This window comes from Triticum urartu, chromosome 1 (genome assembly GCF_003073215.2).
Source record: "Triticum urartu cultivar G1812 chromosome 1, Tu2.1, whole genome shotgun sequence".
Classification (NCBI taxonomy): domain Eukaryota; kingdom Viridiplantae; phylum Streptophyta; class Magnoliopsida; order Poales; family Poaceae; genus Triticum; species Triticum urartu.
Window position 1 is genome coordinate 523,072,021 of NC_053022.1, and position 17,567 is coordinate 523,089,587.

A 17,567-nucleotide genomic window follows, 5' to 3' on the forward strand; every position below is an offset into this window, starting at 1 on the left:
TGACAACATGGCAATTATTATTCAAACATGACAGATGGATATATTAGTGGCAAAAACGTAGAACTAATATTAATTAGTGGCCTCGACGCTGCTTCTCTAGGGTTTGGGGTGGCCTCGATGCTGCTTCTCTAGGGTTTGGGGTGGCCTTGACAACGCTTCAAGGATAAAAAAAGAAGAGGAAGAAGAAAAAAAAGAGGAGAAGAAGATTCTCCTCATTCTCCTCTTTTTTTTTCTTCTTCTCTTCTTTTTTCTTCTTCTTCCTCTTTATTTTATCGAAAACGAGGGTCGTCGAGGGCCAGGGTCGCCGAACGGTAGAGGAAACCCTAAATAGCAAGTATCGTGGGTGTGAGATACATGTGGCCGTCGGTGTCGGACACTACATCCACGTCCCATAAGTGACGTGGGCGTCGAAGCCCGCGCCACTTGTGGGACGTGGATGTAGTGTCCGACACCGACGGTACATGTATCTCACACCGACGATAATGTCTATTTAGGGTTTCTCCTCTACCGCTCGGCGACCCTCGACGACCCTCGTTCCCGATAAAAAAAAGAGGAAGAAGAAGAAAAAAAAGATGAGAAGAACTCCTCTATTCTTTCTTCTCCTCTTTTTTTCTTCTTCCTCTTCTTTTTTTATCCTCTTCTTCCTCTCATGTTCGAGAGGATCGCCGAGGGGTCGGGAGGTTGCCTAGTGTCAAAGGATTCAACAAAACCATGTCTTCATCATTAGGCGAAAGTAACAGGTGCATGATGGTATGAAGCTCTCCAAAGTTATTTTGGAACGGAGTCCCAGATAAGATAATTCGCTTTTTGGTACAAAGTTCAGAAAGAACCTTCCAAATATCGTTATTTGGAAGGCCTTTGCTGAAATTCATACAAAAAGGCAAATTATCCTATCCGGGACACCATTCCAAAATAACTTTGGAGGACTTCGTCATGCCCTGGTTACTTCCGGCTAATGATGAAGCCATGGATTTCTTCAATACTATGACACTAGGAAACCTCTCTCGACCCCTCGGCGATCCTTGACCCCTTGAACCCTCGACGACCCTGGAACCCTCGACCCCTAGACGACCCTGGAACCCTCGACCCTCGATCCCTCGACCCTATAGAACCCTCGAAGAAAGGAATAGCTAGAGGAGAAGATCAAAGAAAAAAAAGAAGAGAAAAAAGAGGAGAAGAAGAAAGGAATAGTGGAGAAGAAGAGAAAATAGAATATTCTATTTTCTCTTCTTCTCCACTATTCCTTTCTTCTTCTCCTCTTCTTTTCCTTCTTTTTTTCTTCTTCTTATTTATTTCTCCTCTTCTTCCTCTCCCCTCTCGGCGACCCTAGACCCCCTCTCGACCCTCGACACCTAGGCGACCGTCGACCCCTCTCTTTTTTTTCTTCCTCTTCTTTTTTATCCTCTTCTTCCTCTACCGCTCGGCGACCCTCGACGACCCTCATTCCCGATAAACAAAAGAGGAAGAAGAAGAAAAAAAAAGAGGAGAAGAAAGAATAGAGGAGATCTTCTCCTCTATTCTTTCTTCTCCTCTTTTTTTTCTTATTCATCTTCTTTTTTTATCCTCTTCTTCCTCTCATGTTCGACGACCCTCGACCCCTCGGCGACCCTAGACCCCCTCTCGACCCCCTCTTCTTCTCCCTCTTCTTCCCCTTCTTCCCCGCCTATCTCATGAATGTCCGACGTCCCCCCTCCCCCCTCATCATCATCTATCATCCCCCCTCTCATGTTCGACGACCCTCGGCCCCTTAGCCGCCCTCTCGACACACCCACGACCTAAAATGACCTAAAATGAAAATAACCTAAAATTCACTAAAGTTATCGATGACCCTCTCGACACACCCATGAATAAGAAAATATATCATCTTCTTCATCTCCTCTTCTTTGCATATTCACATAGCCACATACACATACATAGCCACATACATATTCATCTATGAATAAAAAACATCATAGGTACAATTCATATCGACATTTATACATACATGAAAAAAATTATATGTACATCGTGAACAAAAAGATCATCGAGCAAAATTATTTTCCATGAACATACATATAGCCACATTCATATAGAACTTTTCTGAACATATATAGATGATTTTCTAAAAATGTAACTTTTGCATATATGAATATATATACACAGAGAAAATACATGCATATATAGGCATATCCATAAACAGAGAGCAGCGGCGGCAATGGGTGGCGTCATCGGTGACGGGGATGGGAAAGGGGGGAGCTCACTGGGGACGGGCGGCGACGAGGAGAGGAGGCCAGCGACGGGAAGGAGGACGGCGGGCTCGGGGATGCCGGCGACGGGGACGGCGTGTGTGGGGCGGCATGCGGTGACAGGGACGATGGGCTCGGGGTGGCACACGGCAAAGGGGACGGCCGCGGGCTCGGGGCGGCACACGACGATGGGGACGAGGAGGCGGGGCTCGGGGCAGGGCGGACGGCAGCGAGCTCGGGGCAGGGCGGCCGGCGACGGGCAGGAGGGCGCGACGACGACGACAGCGACAGGGCGCGGCGACGGTGACGGGGCAGGGCGCAGCGACGGCAAGCACACGGGGATGGGGCAGGGCACGGCGACGAGGAGGACGAGCAGCCTGGCGGCGTCGGCGATGGGGAATGGAGCAGTTGGCGAAAATTTCCAAAGTGTGGACTTATATAGCAGAGCCTTTAGTCCCGGTTCGTGGCAGCAACCGGGTCTAAAGGTGGGCATTAGTCCCGGTTGGTGCCACCAACCGGGACCAAAGGCCTTGTGCGGCTGCTGCGTCGAAAGTTTAGTCCCACCTCGCTAGTTGAGAGGGGTGCGCAGTGGTTTATAAGCCCCACTGTCGCACCCCTCTCGAGCTCCTCTCCATTGCAGGCTTACGGGCCTAATTGTCACTGCTATGCCTGTGGGCCTACTGGGCCTCCTGCGGGCCTGAATCCTGGCCCTTGGATGAGTTTCTAGTCGTATTCAGGCCGTGGGGGCCCAGTAGGTGGCATTTTTTTTGTTTTTTTGTTGCTTTATTTATTTTCTTTTGTTTTTTGCTTTATTTTTTAATTCTTTATGCTTTTAGTTTTAAAAAAATTATAAACTTTTTGTTAATGCCATTAGTTTTCAAATTTGAAAACACTTTTTTTGTTTTTTTGTTTTCTTTGTTGCTTTATTTATTTTATTTTGTTTCTACTTACAACAAAATACTTATTGTTGCTATTTTTTCCAGTTTTTTTATTTTGTTCTCTGCATTATTTATTTTCTTTTGTTTTTTTGCTTTATTTTTCTATTCTTTTTGCTTTTAGTTTTAGAAAAATTATAAACTTTCTGTTAGTGCCATTAGTTTTCAAATTTGAAAACACTTTTTTAGTTTTTTTGTTTTCTTTGTTGCTTTATTTATTTTATTTTGTGATTAACTTTACTATAAAAATAGTTTTTCCTGTTTTTTTGATTTGTTTTTTTCATTATTTATTTTCTTTTGTTTTTTGCTTTAATTTTTAATTCGGTTTGCTTTTAGGTTAGCAAAATTATAAACTTTCTGGTAGTGCCATTAGTTTTAGAAAAATTATAAACTTTCTGTTAGTGCCATTAGTTTTCAAATTTGAATAGTTAAAATTTGAATTCTTTGAAAATTGTTTGAATCACAAGTTTGTGATTAACTTACTAAAGAATGAGAATAGATGCGCTTATAGAGAAAATTCAACCTAAATTCCTAGTAAATTTGTATGAATTTCAGAGAAATTCACTATGAATTTAGGTTAAACTTTTCTCTATTAGGGCATCTATTTTCACTTTGAGAGGAGCTCAACAAGGCAGAGAGGGAAGGGCTTATAAACCGGTGTGAGCCCCCTTCGGTTGGCGAGGTGGGACTAAACTCTGCCCGCAACGAGGACCAACCCTTGAGTCTCGGTTTGTGGCACAAACCGGGACTAATGGTCATGGGCCAGGGGCGAGGAGCAAAATTATAAACTTTCTATTAGTGCCATTAGTTTTAGAAAGTTGAAAGTTAAACGTTGGCATGGGCCAGGGACTAATGGTCATGGTATTACGAGGGCCGAACCATAAGACATGAAAGCATTTCAAATGAACTCTGAAAAAGTTGAAAGTTGGCATGGTATCATAATTTCACCCACATAGCATGTGCATGTACAAAACGGACAATGGTAGCATGTTCGTGTGTTACAAAGTTGGCATGGTATCATCATAATAGTTGCGGGAGAAAGTCTTCACTTTTTCTTCGCTTGTGTCATTTGCTTATTGTGCCGTAACCATGGATAATCTTCATTGTTTATCAGGATGCTTGGGTCAGCCTTGACATTGAAGGGAGGAATTTCATGAAACTTTTCATAATCTTCAGACATGTCTGTCTTGCCGTCCACTCCCAGGATGTCCCTTTTTCCTCAAAGAACTATGTGGCGCTTTGGCTCATCGTATGATGTATTCGCTTCCTTATCTTTTCTTTTTCTCGGTTTGGTAGACATGTCCTTCATATAGATAACCTGTGCCACATCATTGGCTAGGACGAACGGTTCGTTAGTGTACCCAAGATTTTTCAAATCTACTGTTGTCATTCCGTACTATGGGTCTACCTGTACCCCGCCGCCTAACAGATTGACCCATTTGCACTTAAACAAAGGGACCTTAAAATCAGGTCCGTAGTCAAGTTCCCATATGTCCACTATATAACCATAATATGTGTCCTTTCCGCTCTCGGTTGCTGCATCAAAGCGGACACCGCTGTTTTGGTTGGTGCTCTTTTGATCTTGGGCGATCGTGTAAAATGTATTCACATTTATCTCGTATCCTTTGTAAGTCAATACAGTCAAAGATGGTCCCCTGGACAACAAGTACAACTCATCACAAACATTGTTGTCACCTCTGAGACGTGTTTCCAACCAACTGCTGAAAGTCCTGATGTGTTCACATGTAATCCAGTCGTTGCACTGCTCCGGGTGTTTGGAGCGCAGACTGTTCTTGTGTTCATCGACATACGGGGTCACCAAGATAGAGTTCTGTAGAACTGTGTAGTTTGCTTGAGACCAAGAATATCCGTCCCTGCATATTATTGAGTCTCTTCCAAGAATGCCTTTTCCAGTCAGTCTCCCCTCATACCGCGATTTAGGGAGACCTATCTTCTTAAGGCCAGGAATGAAGTCAACACAAAACCCGATAACATCCTCTGTTTGATGGCCCATGGAGATGCTTCCTTCTGGCCTAGCGCGGTTACGGACATATTTCTTTAGGACTCCCATGAACCTATCAAAGGGGAACATATTGTGTAGAAATACGGGCCCCAGGATGACAATCTCGTCGACTAGATGAACTAGGACGTGTGTCATGATATTGAAGAAGGATGGTGGGAACACCAGCTCGAAACTGACAAGACATTGCACCACATCACTCCTTAGCCTTGGTATGATTTCTGGATCGATCACCTTTTGAGAGATTGCATTGAGGAATGCACATCGCTTCACAATGGCTAATCGGACGTTTTCCGGTAGAAGCCCCCTCAATGCAACCGGAAGCAGTTGCGTCATAATCACGTGGCAGTCATGAGACTTTAGGTTCTGAAACTTTTTCTCTGGCATATTTATTATTCCCTTTATATTCGACGAGAAGCCAGTCGTGACCTTCATACTGAGCAGGCATTCAAAGAAGATTTCTTTCTCTTCTTTCGTAAGAGCGTAGCTGGTAGGACCTTTATACTGCTTCGGAGGCATGTCGTCTTTTTCGTGCAAACGTTGCAGGTCCTCCCGTGCCTCAGGTGTATCTTTTTTCTTCCCATACACGCCAAAGAAGCCTAGCAGGTTCACGCAAAGGTTCTTCGTCACGTGCATCACGTCGATTGAGGAGCGGACCTCTAGGTCTTTCGAGTAGGGTAGGTCCCAAAATATAGATTTCTTCTTCCACATGGGTGCGTGTCCCTCAGCGTCATTCAGAACAGCTAGTCCACCGGAACCCTTTCCAAAGATTACGTAGTGTAAATCATTGACCATAGCAAGCACGTGATCATCGGTACGCATGGCGGGTTTCTTCTGGTGATCTGCCTCGCCTTTGAAATGCTTGCCTTTCTTTCGACATTGATGGTTGGTCGTAAGAAATCGACGATGGCCCAGGTACACATTCTTCCTGCATTTGTCCAGGTATATACTTTCAGTGTCATCTAAACAGTGCGTGCATGCGTGGTATCCTTTGTTTGTCTGTCCTGAAAGGTTACTGAGAGCGGGCCAATCGTTGATGGTCACGAACAGCAACGCCTTAAGGTTAAATTCCTCCTGTCTGTGCTCATCCCACGTACGTACACCGTTTCCATTCCACGGCTGTAAAAGTTCTTCAACTAATGGCCTTAGGTACACATCAATTTCGTTGCCGGGTTGCTTAGGGCCTTGGATGAGAACTGGCATCATAATGAACTTCCGCTTCATGCACATCCAAGGAGGAAGGTTATACATACATAGAGTCACGGGCCAGGTGCTGTGATTGTTGCTCTGCTCCCCGAAAGGATTAATGCCATCCGCGCTTAAAGCAAACCATACATTCCTTGGGTCCTTTGCAAACTCATCCCAGTACTTTCTCTCGATTTTTCTCCACTGCGACCCGTCAGCGGGTGCTCTCAACTTCACATCTTTCTTTCGGTTCTCACTGTGCCATCGCATCAACTTGGCATGCTCTTCGTTTCTGAACAGACGTTTCAACCGTGGTATTATAGGAGCATACCACATCACCTTCATAGGAACCCTCTTCCTGGGGGGCTCGCCGTCAACATCACCAGGGTCATCTTGTCTGATCTTATACCGCAATGCACCGCATACCGGGCATGCGTTCAGATCCTTGTATGCACCGCGGTAGAGGATGCAGTCATTAGGGCATGCATGTATCTTCTCCACCTCCAATCCTAGAGGGCATACGACCTTCTTTGCTGCGTATGTACTATCGGGCAATTCGTTATCCTTTGGAAGCTTCTTCTTCAATATTTTCAGTAGCTTCTCAAATCCTTTGTCAGCCACAGCATTCTCTGCCTTCCACTGCAGCAATTCCAGTACGGTACCGAGCTTTGTGTTGCCATCTTCGCAATTGGGGTATAACCCTTTTTTCTGATCCTCTAACATGCGATCGAACTTCAGCTTCTCCTTTTGACTTTCGCATTGCGTCCTTGCATCGACAATGACCCGGCGGAGATCATCATCATCGGGCACATCGTCTGGTTCCTCTTGATCTTCAGCAGCTTCACCCGTTGTAGCATCATTGGGCACATCGTCTGGTTCCTCTTGATCTTCACCAGCTCCCCCCATTGCAGCATCACCGTATTCAGGGGGCACATAGTTGTCATCGTACTCTTCTTCTTCACCGTCTTCCATCATAACCCCTATTTCTCCGTGCCTCGTCCAAACATTATAGTGTGGCATGAAACCCTTGTAAAGCAGGTGGGAGTGAAGGATTTTCCGGTTAGAGTAAGACCTCGTATTCCCACATTCAGTGCATGGACAACACATAAAACCATTCTGCTTGTTTGCCTCAGCCGCATCGAGAAACTCATGCACGCCCTTAATGTACTCGTGGGTGTGTCTGTCACCATACATCCATTGCCGGTTCATCTACGTGCATTATATATAATTAAGTGTCCAAATTAATAGAAGTTCATCATCACATTAAAACCAAAGTGCATACATAGTTCTCATCTAACAACATATAGCTCTCCAGAGCATCTAATTAATTAAACCATACATTGAAACTATGTAAAACATTTCAATGCGAAAACACATGCGATCATAATCGCAACCAAGGTAACAATTGATCCAATGGCATAATGATACCAAGCCTCGGTATGAATGGCATATTTTCTAATCTTTCTAATCTTCAAGCGCATTGCATCCATCTTGATCTTGTGATCATCGACGACATCCGCAACATGCAACTCCAATATCATCTTCTCCTCCTCAATTTTTTTATTTTTTCCTTCAACAAATTGTTTTCTTCTTCAACTAAATTTAACCTCTCGACAATAGGGTCGGTTGGCATTTCCGATTCACATACATCCTACATAAATAAAATCTATGTCACGTTGGTCGGCATAATTTTCATAAACAATAAATGAACCAATAGTTATAAAGATAATATTGTTGGGAACGTAGTAATTTCAAAAAATTTCCTACGCACACGCAAGATCATGGTGATGCATAGCAACGAGGGGAGAGTATGATCTACGTACCCTTGTAGATCGCAACGGAAGCGTTGACACAACGTAGAGGAAGTAGTCGTACGTCTTCTTCCCGATCCGACCGATCCAAGCACCGTTACTCCGGCACCTCCGAGTTCTTAGCACACGTACAGCTCGATGACGATCCCCGGGCTCCGATCCAGCAAAGCTTCGGGGAGGAGTTCCGTCAGCACGACGGCGTGGTGACGGTCTTGATGTATTACCGACGCAGGGCTTCGCCTAAGCAATACAACGATATGATCGAGGTGGAATATGGTGGCAGGGGGCACCGCACACGGCTAAGGAACGATCTCAATGATCAACTTGTGTGTTTCTAGGGTGCCTCTGCCTCAGTATATAAAGGAGCCAAGGGGGAGGGGGGCGCCGGCCTAGGAGGAGGGCGCAGGAGGAGTCCTACTCCTACCGGGAGTAGGACTCCCCCCCCCCCCAATCCTATTCCAACTAGGATTCCAAGGGGGAAAGAGGGAGAGGGGTGGCCGGCCACCTCTCCTAGTCCTAATAGGACTAGGGGAAGGGGGGAGGCGCGCAGCCCTTATGGGCATCCCTTTCACCTTTCCACTAAGGCCCAATAAGGCCCATATGACTCCCGGGGGGTTCCGGTAACCTCCCGGTAATCCGGTAAAATCCTGATTTCACCCGGAACACTTCTGATATCCTAATATAGGCTTCCAATATATCAATCTTTACGTCTCGACCATTTCGAGACTCCTCGTCATGTCCGTGATCACATCCGGGACTCCGAACAACCTTCGGTACATCAAAATGCATAAACTCATAATATCACTGTCATCGTAACCTTAAGCGTGCGGACCCTACGGGTTCGAGAACGATGTAGACATGACCGAGACACGTCGCCGGTCAATAACCAATAGCGGGACCTGGATGCCCATATTGGCTCCTACATATTCTACGAAGAAATTTATCGGTCAGACCGCATAACAACATACGTTGTTCCCTTTATCATCGGTATGTTACTTGCCCGAGATTCGATCGTCGGTATCCAATACCTAGTTCAATCTCGTTACCGGCAAGTCTCTTTACTCGTTCTATAATACATCATCTCGCAACTAACTCATTAGTTGCAATGCTTGCAAGGCTTATGTGATGTGCATTACCGAGAGGGCCCAGAGATACCTCTCCGACAATCGGAGTGACAAATCCTAATCTCGAAATACGCCAACCCAACATCTACCTTTGGAGACACCTTGTAATGCTCCTTTATAATCACCCAGTTACGTTGTGACGTTTGGTAGCACCCAAAGTGTTCCTCCGGTAAACGGGAGTTGCATAATCTCATAGTCATAGGAACATGTATAAGTCATGAAGAAAGCAATAGCAACATACTAAACGATCGGGTGCTAAGCTAATGGAATGGGTCATGTCAATCAGATCATTCACCTAATGATGTGACCTGTTAATCAAATAACAACTCTTTGTCTATGGTTAGGAAACATAACCATCTTTGATTAACGAGCTAGTCTAGTAGAGGCATACTAGTGACACTCTGTTTGTCTATGTATTCACACATGTATTATGTTTCTGGTTAATACAGTTCTAGCATGAATAATAAACATTTATCATGATATGAGGAAATAAATAATAACTTTATTATTGCCTCTAGGGCATATTTCCTTCAAATATATATACCATATCCGAATCATAGACAAGACGAGGGCCGACGGGGGCGGATACCAAAACCATCGCACTATATAAGATGCAATAATAAAAGTAAGAAAATAATACAAGTATCTATGTAAACATACAAGTAAGAATATTTTTCCTTTCAGAAAGAAGATAAAACAAGAGGCTCACCACGGTGGTGCCGGCGATGAGCTCGGCGCGGGTGATCGACGGCGGTGAAGACGCGGACGGGGCGTGACGGACCGCTAAACCTAGACAAATATTATGGAAAATGGAGCTTGGAGGTCGAGCTTGGAGAGGAGAAAGCTTAAGTAGTGTGGCTCGGGCATTCCATCGAACACCTTGTGTGCATAGGAGGTGAGCTAGAGCACCACCAAGCCCTCTCCCCCTCGGCCAGAGAAAAACAGAGCACTGGGGTGCTCTGCTCGCGAGCGAGGGGTATATATAGGCACCTCATTGGTCCCGGTTGGTGACATGAGCCGGGACTAAAGGGGAGCCTTTGGTCCCGGTTCAAGCCACCAACCGGGACTAATTGTGGTGGGCCAAGAGCGAGGCCCATTGTTCCCGGTTCATCCCACCAACCGGGACCAAAAGGTCCAGATGAACCGGGACCAATGGCCCACGTGGCCCGGCCGGCCCCCTGGGCTCACGAACCGGGACCAATGCCCACATTGGTCCTGCTTCTGGACTGAACCGGGACTAATGGGCTGACCCGGCCTGGACCAAAGCCCTGTTTTCTACTAGTGAATCGAGCCATCCTCGGGGCCCCAGCCTGCGTCGTCGATGTAGAGCTTGCCGCGACGACTCTTGGTCATCCGGCCCACAGCGTATCCCTTGAGTCCTTCGAAGCTGCCCTTCAAGAACTCAAAACCATCGTGCGAGAGCCCCACGGTGGGCGCCAACTGTCGTGGTTTTGTCACGGCACATGTCCTAGTGAGAGGACTTAGTCATGGAGCCATCGCGACGGGTTAGCTTAAAGGGGTTAAAGCAGAACAAGGGACGAAAGGAATTATACTAGTTCGGCCCCTTACGATGAAGGTAAAGCCTACTCCAGTTGTGATGGAATTGCTAGGGTTTCGATGACCAGGGAGCGAATCCGCTTTGCCTGGCTCTCGAGTTATTGTTTGTTGTCCCTAAACCGCCGTTGGGTCGTCCCTTTATATACACAGGTTGATGCCCGGCGGTTTACAGAATCCCGAGGCCGGCTCATAAACGTGCCCGGCTCGGTTTCTACCTTTCATTGCCTTACAACATAAGTTACATATCATATGGCGGTTTATGTCTACGGGCCCTAATACGCCTTTGGGCCCTGGGCCTTCATGTTAGATCTCCTCTGTAAAGCGCCATACTTCTTGTCTTCATGGGCTTCAAACATGACTAACTCATTGTGGGCATAACCCGACCCCTCATGGCCGGTTTATACTTAGTAGTAATATCCCCAACAGAAACGGTACTTCCACGAGATTCTGGGAGGACACATGGCTAGGAGAAACCCCTCTCGCGCTTCAATATCCTTCCCTTTATAGCATTGTGCAACGAAGAGACGCTTTCCTTACTACCGTGCTTCAGTCCACTCCCCTCAACATTCACTTTAGGAGAACACTTGTCGGAGCCCGTTGGGAATCCTGGCTCCATTTACTGAGAAGATTGATGGATGTGCAGCTTTGTCAACAGCCAGACACGTTGCGATGGAAGTTAGCCAGGAATGGAGAGTTCACGGTTAAATCTATGTATTTAGATATGATTAACTCTAGCTCTATTCCTACTATCAAGCACGTTTGGAATGTCAAGGTACCTTTGAGAGTTAAAGTGTTCATGTGGTTTGTACACAAACAAGTCATTTTAACTAAGGACAATTTGACAAAGCGCAACTGGACCGGTTCCACGAGATATAGTTTTTGTGTTCGTGATGAGACCATCAAACACCTCTTTCTTGACTATCCGATGGCTAAGGTTCTATGGCGGACTGTTCATATTGCGTTTAATATTACTCCTCCGAATAATATCAACACGTTATTTGGACGTGGCTGGATGGGATAGAATCCCAAACAGCGAGACACATTCGCGTAGGAGTATGTGCTTTACTTTGGGCAGTCTGGAACTGCAGGAATGATTTGGTTTTTAACAGAACAACAAATACTCATTTTTTTGCAGGTTATATTCCGAGCCACTACTTTCATCCGTATGTGGTCGTTACTCACTCAGACGGAGGCCAGGGAGCATTTGGTTACTAGATCTACCCAATGGGAGATGGTAGCTCGGTCTATATTCAGCCGGTTGGGATTGCGGTCATGTAATAGGATAGGCAATTAGTTTTCCTATCTTTCTTTTGCCAGTCGGTTGTGGCTTTTATCCTCGGCTCTCCGTGAGCATTTTTGTGGTTCGCTTGTTTAAGACCTTGTGACTTGTGTTGAACTTATTTGCTTTCTAATAAAGGTGGCCGTATTCATCGTTCTGATGTAGAGGCCGGGGTTACGCCCCTTTTCCAAAAAAACACTTATTTCAATACCTATTTTTCTTTATTTCGTGTTTGATATGTCTTTGATTATCTGTTTTTTGAACATCTGGGCTTTCTTTCAAAGTTTTTACAAGTAAAAATAATAATACACTCGACATATAGAACATAACATTTTCTTCCTCGACGCTTCTATTTACGGAACACAGGGAAAAATAATTGATGCACTCCACCACCAGGGCCCTCCAACAATTGTTCCATCATGCTTATATGGTCTGTAAAGGACTAGACCAAACTGTAGCATTAGAGAGATGGCAAAGTACGAACAAGTACCTTTAGCACCTTGACCTCGGCCTAGACCTATAAAATGCAAGATGGAAGAAACTGAGACAATATATGATGTAAAAAAATATGATCCAAGATGTAGAAAAGCCTCATGTGCGTCACAAAGTACCACCTAAACAACAATTCGTCTGATCTAGTGGAGATCTAGATCCGGTGAGCCACAACATTCTTTGTCACCAGTTCAGAGGATACCTTTGAAACACAAAAAATGAAGTGTCCAAGTGTTTTCTTTGCAGGGGTCATACTGGAATATTAGGTGGAATGCTCAAGTTGATATTAGGCCTTATATTAATGAGTTGATGGTAATAAATGTGTTTCGTGCCAAACATGTTTAACGCTAAACATCAGGGAGACATAGACTGTTGGATAGATGTGGTTGAACGGGTGAGATTTGTTGGATCTCTGCAACTCGATCTTTTTATATTGGTCAAGATATACGTATTTGGGATGATCCTATTGGTGGTTCAATGGTTGTACATAACACGTAAAGACCTGATGGCAAAAATGGTTGGACGATGTCCATTTCTTTTTGGCGCACCCTTTTTTCATCCAATTGCCGAACTTTTATGTGCTTAAAGAGTTCATAATTGCGAATAGTATTGTGATCCTAGTATGGAAAGAGCTAGCAGTATGCTAATGCTATTTACTGGCTTTTAGATTGGAAGGTAAAACCATTTAAATTATCCAGCCATAATGTTAAAATATCATTATATTGGAGGCTTCACACAAATGCTTTGAAGTGCCACTAATGAATTGGGTTATCAAGTGAAGTTCACATCAAGTAGGGGTAGTCTCTCAACCTCCAACAAGCCACTAAGGACAATCTAGGAAAAAGATTAATCAAACACGGATTGCATAATTTTATATACATAGGAATAGTTTTAGGCCTTCAACACTTTCTATTCAAAGAATAAAAAAAACCTAAAATCTAGAGGTTTTTGCCATGTCTAACAAGACAATTTTATAATGAATCCAGGGCACCCACATGTAGGCAACTACAATGACCAAGCAACCTATACATGGGTAGACCAAGTAACTCTACAACTCTACCTAATAGGGTTTGTTGTACCTCACTCCTTTCCAGCACGAGGCAGACAACCACGATGGCTATGACACATATCCACATTTGTGATATGCACATGGTAACGCAAACGTCACATTTCAGCTAGATGCACAAATTAATTGGAAATAGTTACTAAGGTGTGAACCAAGCAAACACATTTTGAGGTGAACTCTAACCTAGGTCACTATTATTAGATCAGTGACATTACTATGCTTTCAACTTATGCTCGTACATGGAATCAGGTGCATCATTTAAGGAGGACACAATATCTGAGGTCACAAAGAAACAAAGTCATTGAGCAAGTTCTGAGTGAATTACATGCTTTCAGTTATTGCCTATGTTCTTTTGGTGTTTCACCACCATTTTGGAAGATAAATGTGACAATAGGAGCATATCACCAGAAGCTCCATAATTATACTTTCCACCCCAACAAACCTTGTATCATTTGAAGTTGGTTCAGTAAACATAATGATCGTTTTGGTGAAAGGTGTCAAGATGTTAAAGGCCTTGTGAGAATTTAGGAAGCTCTTCAATAACTCTGAGTTGACTTCTTACTCCCCAAGGAAACCATGGAAATGCCGAGTAATTTTTGACCGCTTTCACCCCCGGTGGGTGGGGGGTATCCCTAGTTATACCCCGCCCCCAATCAAGGTATTGAGTGTACCTTACCACCGCTGCTCTTGTGAGTTCATCCATATTACTTATGAGCCTATGGTTCCCACAACTCGTGATATATGGTTCTAACTATTTTGTGTTTAGTAGTACTTGTTTGTGGTTTTGGGATTATATAGACATCCAGCCGAATTTCTTGTAGCTTCAGATCTCCTTACCCAACACATTCGTCGCATCCAACCTTGGCAGGTTAATGTTTGCTACTACCGCTGCCTACAACTAGTTACCCTCCCTGTTTTGATCATACGGCGTGAAGATCGGGCCACATTTGGAATTAACTCATCCATCGGGTTCATGCCCATCACATCTTGGCATCAGAGCTTTCATTGACACGATAGGATTTGTTTTCCTTGTTTATCTTTCTACCAACCCTCTAAATATAGTGTTTTTTAATACTCCCTCCGTCCCAAAATGTAAGACGCTTTTTAACACTATCATAGTATCAAAAAATGTCTTACATTTCGAGACGGAGGGAGTACTTTCTGCCCCGTCCTAGAGCCCTAAAGGCGGAACAAAAGATCCGAGCCTTTGTTTGGTGTTGAAACTTGTTGTTTGCATTTCTTGCTTGGTCTTTCATCTACTAACCTTTTTTTAACTTTGCATCAATTTCATCTTCATAGTTGCTTTGAGATCTGGTCGTTGTGTTTAGGAATAAAATAAATAAATAAGTAAAAAAGGAATCAGAGAAAGAAACAAAGTGTTATGCAAGTTAGATCCAATAGTTTCAGCTTCATATAGTTTTTAGAATTTCATGTATGTAGTGTACTTCTCAGTTGTGGTTCAAAGATCAATGCTTATTTATAAATATTTTTTTGATATGGATCAACTTGATTTCATTATGAGCCCTCGTGTATTATCCCATCGAGCTCTACCAAAAACTAGAGCTAGTTATTTTGACCATTCAATCACTTTAACACATCCGAGACATCTGCGATCTGATGTGAGCTCGATGAGCAAGAGGTGAGGGCATGTGATACCATAATGTCACCTTTCCTACCATCAGCCCGACTCACATGCATGGTACGATCTACACAAAGTTTGCATCAAAAGAATCATGGTGAAGGAAACTTCATGGCAACACGTGCAGTGACAGAGCTACCGAAAACTGGTTGGGCAGGCCAAGGCGGGCCAAGCCCAAGGTAAACACATACTCTCTCTATTTCTTTTTAGTCTGCATATAAGATTTAATCAAAGTCAAGCTTTGTCAACTTTGACTAAGTTTATAGAAAAATGTATCAAGATTCACAATATGAAATCAAGATTGTTAGATGCATCATGAAATTAATTTTCATAACATATAGGTTTAGTATTGTAGATGTTGATATTTTTTTCAATAAAATTGGTCAAACTTTACAAAGTTTGACTTTGATTAAATCTTATATGCAGACTAAAAAAACGAAAGGGGTACTTTCTGTCTCAAAAGGCTCAGTTTTACTTATATTCTTGTGTATTTCTGAGAAGGCAACAATTTAGACATCCCACAGTGAGGGTATCATAGCATATTTTTATTAGCCGAGAAGCACACACTCCTTTCCAGAACACAACACCAAGAGCTAGAAATTAATATGGCGACCACACTTACTAGGAGTCTGGCACTCCAGAAAAACGTACTTCACCAATCAAAGACCAGATGTTCACAGGTAAACCTCGATGATCGATCTCACACCCAAAACGGGCGTGATTTTGTAGTCTCTGAATCCCGCCTCAAAGATGATCTTCTTCCACTCATGCTCATCTCGCTCGATACCATTGACGAACATGATGAAAAGGTCGAACATGACTTGTGTCTCTTTGTGCTTCTGGTCCCGTGACCCTGCACCAACCACCATGTCGACAATTATCACCTTCCCTCCCACGTCTTTTGGCGCAATGGCTTTCTTGCAATTTTTCAGTATCTTGATGCAGTCCTCGTCACCCCAATCATGCATGACCCACTGAAACAATTGAAGGTGGTGACCCCAATCGTTAGTTGACAACATGCTAACTTTATAGCTATATATATCTTTCCCAAAATGGACATTGTGATCGTATAGACTAATGGAGTACCAACATTGAGTTCACTACTTGACGCACCTTGAGGAAGACAGCATGGGCCGACGGAACGCTCTCAAACATGTCGCCGGCGATGAACTCCACGTCGGTACCGCTCGGAGCCTCGGCAACGACGTGGGCAAGGTCCATCACGCTGCACTTCACGTGCGGGAACGCCTTCGAGATGGCCTGTGCCGCTCCACCGTGCCCCCCGGCAACGTCGACCAGGGAGCCTATCCCCTGGAAGACGTCCCCACACTCCCTGATGGCGATGTCCATGAGGAAGCTGCTGTCGGAGACCATGCCGTCGTTGACGATTGCGTTGTACGCAGGGTCCTCGTTGGCCAGCTCCCAGAAGGTCTTGCCATGCTTCACCTTGAAGAGGTCCGGCTCCGGCAGCTCGTTCTGGAACCAAGTCCCGAGGTCGGAGAACGGGGAGACGATGATGGGGTGCAGGAGCATCTTCGTGACGTGGACCATGTTCGCTGAGGCCGAGCCGACGAGGAGACGGGACGCCGGCGTCAGCGCGTAGACGGCCTCGCCTTCAACGCCGCCGTCCCCGGAGTGTTCTACTCCGAAGACGCCTGAGACGGTGAGCACACGCATGAGGCGGCGCAGGCAGGAGATCTTGGACGGGTGGAGCGTGGCCGTGGCGGCAATCTGGGAGAGGGTGGCGGCGCCGCCTTGGCGGTGGATGGCGTCGGCGATGCCGAGTTCCAGGGCGGACTTGAGCGCCATGGACTTGACATAGCCGAGGGTGTGATGCCAGAGCTCGAGCTGGGCATCGAGAAGGCCCTGGTCGAGGATGTGCTGCTCCCGGGCGACCGCCATTGCTACACTGTTCTTGATCAGATGTGGCCTTTTTTATGGGTGGAATGAGAAGAGAAGAGAACACTCTGTCTATTTATAGACGGGGATCTGGTTTGCACAGTAGCTTCAAGTGATCACAGGACTTCCCGTAATGGTGCTTGTGTTGTGTCTGTTGATCTCACGTTGCCTGTACAGGTGCGTCGGTGCGACCTCAAATGTCGCACCGATGTTGTCGATCCAACGTTGTGTTGTGTTGTGTCTGTCAACTCGTGCCACATGCTTACTCCGATGTCGGTGATCCAAGATCGTGAAAGTTGAGGAGCTCGTGCGCCGATGTTGTCGATCCAACGTTG

The 17,567-nt window shown here is 45.0% G+C and overlaps 1 protein-coding gene across 1 annotated transcript; it reads right to left on the reverse strand.

Annotated features, from left to right (window-relative positions):
- Window positions 1–15,781: 15,781 nt before the first annotated feature.
- LOC125537348 (O-methyltransferase ZRP4-like) lies at window positions 15,782–17,325 on the reverse strand. Its single transcript, XM_048700657.1, has 2 exons — window positions 16,447–17,325; window positions 15,782–16,307 (listed from the first exon to the last, which is right to left on the reverse strand). Exons 1-2 carry the CDS (start codon window positions 17,233–17,235, stop codon window positions 16,008–16,010), a joined length of 1,089 nt encoding a protein of 362 aa, XP_048556614.1. The 5' UTR covers window positions 17,236–17,325; the 3' UTR covers window positions 15,782–16,007.
- Window positions 17,326–17,567: the final 242 nt, after the last annotated feature.

Excerpts from the sequence above, each read along its gene's own strand:
- LOC125537348 (XM_048700657.1), bottom strand. The coding sequence starts at position 17,235 with ATGGCGGTCGCCCGGGAGCAGCACATCCTCGACCAGGGCCTTCTCGAT. Across the intron at positions 16,308-16,446 it reads CCCATGCTGTCTTCCTCAAG|TGGGTCATGCATGATTGGGG; the intron begins GTGCGTCAAGTA and ends CAATTGTTTCAG.